The sequence below is a fragment of the Electrophorus electricus genome, chromosome 3 (genome assembly GCF_013358815.1).
Source record: "Electrophorus electricus isolate fEleEle1 chromosome 3, fEleEle1.pri, whole genome shotgun sequence".
Classification (NCBI taxonomy): domain Eukaryota; kingdom Metazoa; phylum Chordata; class Actinopteri; order Gymnotiformes; family Gymnotidae; genus Electrophorus; species Electrophorus electricus.
The window spans coordinates 12,560,861-12,566,722 of record NC_049537.1 but is presented as its reverse complement, the minus strand read 5'-3'; the positions used below and the strand labels follow the sequence as shown (position 1 = coordinate 12,566,722).

Genomic DNA, 5,862 nt, shown 5'->3' with positions numbered 1-5,862 from the left:
CACCGCAAAAACAAATACTCCGCTAACTAATAATGGCAACATAGTATGTAGCTAACATATAACATATAATTGTAATTAAATATAACTGTGTCCTATAAAAACACATAAAGTTATATTGTGAAATCATTTTAAATCAATTTGAATATCGGTCACGAGTTCAAATTAAATGATACACGATTGTGATTAGATAAAACACCTAACCATATATTCACTGCGCGAAAAGTGATGCCTATATATGTCTTTATTTTTTGCGATAGGCATGGGCATATTCTGTTAAATTATGTCAAATGTAGAAATAAATCTGGTTTCTAATATACCACTTTGAAAACGTTAATAATTTACAGATCATTTGGAAGCTAGTTACACTACAATAATTTTACTACTACTCCCACAATGCACAATAATACAACGTCAGCAACTTCTTAGGAAGTGTTTACAAAGCTGTACGAAATTAGCCAACTAGCTTGCTAAATTGAAGGAGCGTTACTTTATCCGGCTAGCTAAGATATTGAGATTGAAATATCTAATTCTTATAATCCTATCTGTGTGTATTTCACTGTAGTTTTTAACTAACGAATCGTGTATGTGTGGTCTTACTGTAGAGCTGGTTAATTGAGCTAACCGCTAGCTAGTTAGCTTTAAAGCTAATTTAGCACAACTTATTGCTAATGTGATGTGAACCGGTAGAACGCAGTCCGTTTAGCAGTTAACATTTTAGGATGTACACCTTGTTATCGGGTCTTTACAAATATATGTTCCAAAAGGACGAATACTGTATTTTAATTCTTGGGCTCGATAATGCGGGGAAAACGGTAAGTTTTTTTCCATACCGACTAACGCTAGCTATTTTTTTTAGCAAGCCAGCATGATATGCTAGCTGGCTAAATAAACAGACAGCAACTCTTTAATCTACTCAAGTGAATATACCTGTTACCAGGCTGAACATTGAAGATCCTAGATTATTTAGCTATCCTAATTTTCTTTGGGTTTTGCTTTAGACATTTTTGGAGCAAACAAAAACAAAATTCAGCAAGAACTACAAAGGAATGAGCCTTTCCAAAATCACAACCACCGTCGGTTTGAATAGTAAGGATTTCGATTTCTTTTTAGTGCCTAGCCATATGAACAACATGCCTATGACAACGTTTACCTCCCCGCACAGTTGGCACCATAGATGTGGGTAAAGCACGTCTGATGTTTTGGGATCTTGGAGGACAAGAAGAATTGCAGTCATTATGGGACAAAGTGAGTGTTCGTTTGATACCACTTTTATTGCTGCCAGTGAATAACCTCCTGGACATCTTTTTATTTAATAGAGGGCACATTAGTCTACGGGGCTAATTACTGCTACGTCTGCCACATTGTTTTACTATGACATAAGTATAGAATGTAAACTCCTATGCCTTTGATCATTAGAAAAAGGAACAACCTGTTCTGCCTCCTGGCCTTCTGTTCACTTTTTTTTTTTTTTATATTATTAGCAACTTTTAATAAAGTGATTGTATCCTTGATGCTACTGAAGTTAACTCTTTGATCTACAAGCTTTTACTATGTTTCTCCTGCAGTACTATGCAGAATCTCATGGCGTTATCTATGTTATTGACTCTACGGATGAGGAGCGCTTGTCTGAGTCAAAGAATGCCTTTGGTGAGTTTTCAGTGCGAACTGTGAATTGAATAAAGGTGACAGGAATTTCTCACCATTGTTACATGGATAAATATTTTTAGATTTCTGAATTTCAGTTCATCATACAATCTGAAATTATTTTAGGGACATGAAATGAATGTTGCTCAGATATAGATAGGTGCATAACCTTACAAAATATGTAGTAATTAATGTAAAAGTATATTTAGTAAATTTATGATAATCACATGGGCTCTGACTTCTCTGTTTCCTCCTTAGAGAAAATGATTAGTAGTGAGGCTCTTGAAGGCGTTCCTCTCCTTGTGCTTGCAAATAAGCAAGATGTAGAGGTATGCATTCATTTTCAAAACAGTTTGTCTCATTATAGTTTCTTGTAGTTTCATTATAGTTTAGCTTAGGTATAGGTAGCTCAGTGGTTATGGTGGTTACTAATAATTAGAAGGTTACCAGTTCAAGCCCCACCACTGCCAAGTTGCCACTGTTGGGCCCCTGAGCAAGACCCGTAATCCTCAATTGCTCAGTCTCTGTTCACTCATAATTGTAATTCGCTTTGGATAAACACATCAGCTAAATGCTGTAAATGTGAATGTTGTGAACTTCAATGTCATTTACATTACATTTACAGCATTTAGCTGACACATTTAGCCAAAGTGACTTAAAATTATGAGTAAACACATTTTGAGCAATTGAGGCTCAGGGGCCCAGCATTGGCAACCTGGCAGTGATGGGGCTTGAACCTTATGATTACTACTCAAGTACCTTAACCACTGAGCTACCATGGCCTGTCAAATTAAAGGTAACTTTCTCATTCCATAAGGCTGTATTAAATAAATAGTCTGAGCTTTCCAAACAGCTCCATGTTGAAATGCCCTACTAGTTTCCCCTGCTCAAACTCTGAGCTAAACATATGTGTAATTATGAATAATAGACCTTTTTAAATACTTTGACCACAATTACTTTGACCACTTGGTCTTTAATATTATCAATAAACTATCATGTAAGAATTCTGTAAATGATTTTGGTGATCAGTAACTTTAATGCAATGCTTCTATCTATCTATCTGTATCTGTCTGTCTGTCTCTCTCTCTCTCTCTCTCTCTCTCTCTCTCTCTCTCTCTCTATATATATATATATATATATATATATATATATATATATATATATATATATGAGGTTTTTCTTAATTTTATTTTTATTAGCTAGTCTGTCCATAACCAGGAGAGCCATATAAACATTAGCAGGATTGCTGTCAGATCAATGAAAGTGCATCTTCAGCAAATAGCTTTCCAACATCACAGCCACACTTCCCTGTTTTGACCATCTGTAATGACAGACTAGTTTTATCAACATATATTAGAATAATTATATAATAATAAGAGTCTAATTGTTACTTGTATGCCTCTTTCTTCTAGAATTGCCTGTCTGTCCCTGACATTAAGACAGCATTCAGTGATTGTGCTCCTAAAATCGGCAAACGAGACTGTCTGGTCCAGCCCTGTACCGCTCTGACTGGGTAAGCCTATCCTCACTGCTTTCTCACTTGTCTATTATTTAGTTGTGGCCATGGAAATAGAACTCCACACTTTCCAAAAAGGGAATAGAAAAAGTATGCTCGCTTTATATGATGTGGGTATAAAAGCAAATTGCAATTGCTTAATATAAAATTTGAAATGTTCTTTTATGAGTATATGTAGATGTCATAAATAATAGCATAGTTTAGTAATTACAGCAACTGTGCTGATTTTATCCTCATGTTCTAGGCAGGCAGTTTGTTTGTTATATTGAAATGGAAGTGTTTTAATGATAAAATCATGTGCCTTACAGTGGTAGTAAGAGTGTGTCATTTTTGTCTTGCCATTTTTTTTTCCTTAGTCAAGGGGTGAACGAAGGAATTGAGTGGATGGTGAAGTGTGTTGTCCGGAACATTCATCGTCCACCTCGACATAAAGACATTACATAGATCCCTGGTTCAAGAAGGGTGTGTGGGGATGCGTGTGTGGGGATGCGTGTGTGGGGATGCGTGTGTGGGGATGCGTGTGTGGGGATGCGTGTGTGGGGATGCGTGTGTGGGGATGCGTGTGTGGGGATGCGTGTGTGGGGATGCGTGTGGGGATGTGTGTGTTGGTTTGCGAAACACATGGGTGTGAGAGATTTGATATAAATCAGTCCAGATTCAGGTGTATTTTATTGCAGTGCGTACATTTGCACCATCTTGTTCTTTGACTCTTTAACTCTTGAGCACAAGCCATACAAAAGTAGCCTGTGCTCAGTTCTTGTTTAATCTGTAGTTAACAAGAAGCAATTTGTTTAGTATGAAGCATGCCATGGTGCAGCCTCTCAGCTTGTCACAAATTTTGTTACCAGACCACTGAGATTTGATCTCTGTATTCAATAGTCTTCTTTAGAGGGAAATAACATTTTGTCTGCTCATTAACACTAAAACAAATATTTCTATACACTTTAATGAGTGGATATCACAATTAATTCTTGCTGTCTTGAAAAAAATGATGAGATAAGTGTTAACATAGCTATTTTTCTTCCTCTCAAGAACCTAGAGAACCTAGATCATATACTAACCTAAGTTGTATGGCAATGCAATTTCAACCCATTTAAGTGTATTATGTCTTTTATTTTGAATGCTAAAATATGTCTGTCTTTTTTTTTATTGTATTATTAAATGACCTATAGAAATTGTGTAATAAATAATCGTAGAAAACAAACAAGCCTTTGTCAGCTGTCTTCACTAACACAGGCCTGATTCTTTAGGAGCTCTCAAGGGATTTTAGTATCCAGGATAAGCTCTCTCTCACCCATTTATAAGATGTATTGATTTACCATCAGTTTAAAAGATGTGCCTGATACCAGTCCACCAGTGTGAATCAATATGTAACTAATTTCATAAATGTTATGAGGGTGTGGACATCTGTGGCTACACACAGTCCCATCTGATGTGTGTGGCCTTTGTTCTGTCTGCGCATAAGTTGTCCACCTCTCTGAACTGCCACTGCTTCTTTCTTGGTCTGTTGGTGTCCCAGGGGCGTGAGCCTGCATTTATTTTTCGCTCCCCACTTCCCTGTGTGCTGCCTCCCCCTGCATTCTCCTCTGACAGGCTCCATAAAAGCCTCCCATCCCCCTGAAACCTGTAGGGCCATGTGCTGCCGTCTTTGGCGCTTGCAACAGGAGAACCGCAGACACACCTACAGTTTCACCACAGAATTTATGCCTTACAAGCTGATAAATCAGTATTGCTCTGATGTGATGTATGTATTGTTGAATCAAATACTGCATGATGATTTTAGGTAATGTGAGATCCCTATGTAGATCCTATCAAGTGACGTTCAGCCTTTGAACATGGTGTATTGTGATTTTCACTGGAAATCATTTGAAATTTTAACCCTTTCATAGTCTGCAGGTATTTTACAAACATCTAGATCTTAGGATCAGGATATATCAATATATATGTTGTAAAGCTCTGCATTCCATAACTGTTTAGATTACTCTAGGTGGAATGGTAAAAATGGTTGACCTAGGGTAACATTTAGCATTTGACTTTATGTTCAACTGCATGGACGGAGCCCTCTTGCAGGCATCACTGTAACTGTGAGCTGATCATTACCTGAGGTAGAGGTGCCATTTTGTGTCCTGTCTTTAAAAATAATTATTTCCAAAATAATGAGCATAATTGAAAGATGTATTATGTCCGTATACTACAAGTATTTATAGGAACCTTAATTATGTCACTCATCGCAAAACAGTAATCATTCAATCCCAGAAATTTTTCAGATTATGAAACCCTCATCTTACTGGATCTGGAAATCACCATTTGAGTACCACAAAAGAAAGAATAATGTCCTACATATAGAAGCCATTGACATTTTTATTAAGTGTAAATAAAACAGCTACTACATTTTGTACAAGTTAACATTCCCATTCACCCTTTGTAACTGTTGTCATCTTTATGACGCACTCCTTAGATCTGACCTGATTTTTGTGTGTGTGTGGGGAGGGGGAGCTCGCTCGCATAAGCAGCAGATTTGCTCTTTGTTTCCTAGACAACAGGACTGCACTCTCCCATTTCAATCGTCTTCTCCCTGTCACCACTCACGCCTTCAATAAAATCCAATTGCATTGTCACACTAATTGCTTCCCTAGGTCTCCTACCACCTACTCTGCCTGTACCAACCCACCATCCCTCCTCCCTCCCTCTTTTTCTACCCC

At 37.4% G+C, this 5,862-nt stretch overlaps 1 protein-coding gene across 1 annotated transcript; it reads left to right on the top strand.

The window, feature by feature from the left end:
- The first annotated feature begins 420 nt into the window (after positions 1-420).
- Positions 421-3,686, top strand: arfrp1 (ADP-ribosylation factor related protein 1). Its single transcript, XM_027000561.2, has 7 exons — positions 421-812; positions 999-1,086; positions 1,163-1,245; positions 1,566-1,647; positions 1,903-1,973; positions 3,057-3,157; positions 3,517-3,686. Exons 1-7 carry the CDS (start codon positions 720-722, stop codon positions 3,602-3,604), a joined length of 606 nt encoding a protein of 201 aa, XP_026856362.1. The 5' UTR covers positions 421-719; the 3' UTR covers positions 3,605-3,686.
- The last annotated feature ends 2,176 nt before the right edge of the window (positions 3,687-5,862 follow it).

Bases quoted from the DNA above. Each gene is read 5' to 3' on its own strand.
- arfrp1 (XM_027000561.2), top strand. From the start codon at position 720: ATGTACACCTTGTTATCGGGTCTTTACAAATATATGTTCCAAAAGGAC. The intron at 813-998 runs GTAAGTTTTTTT...GTTTTGCTTTAG, and splicing joins TCGATAATGCGGGGAAAACG to ACATTTTTGGAGCAAACAAA. The intron at 1,087-1,162 runs GTAAGGATTTCG...CTCCCCGCACAG, and splicing joins AACCACCGTCGGTTTGAATA to TTGGCACCATAGATGTGGGT.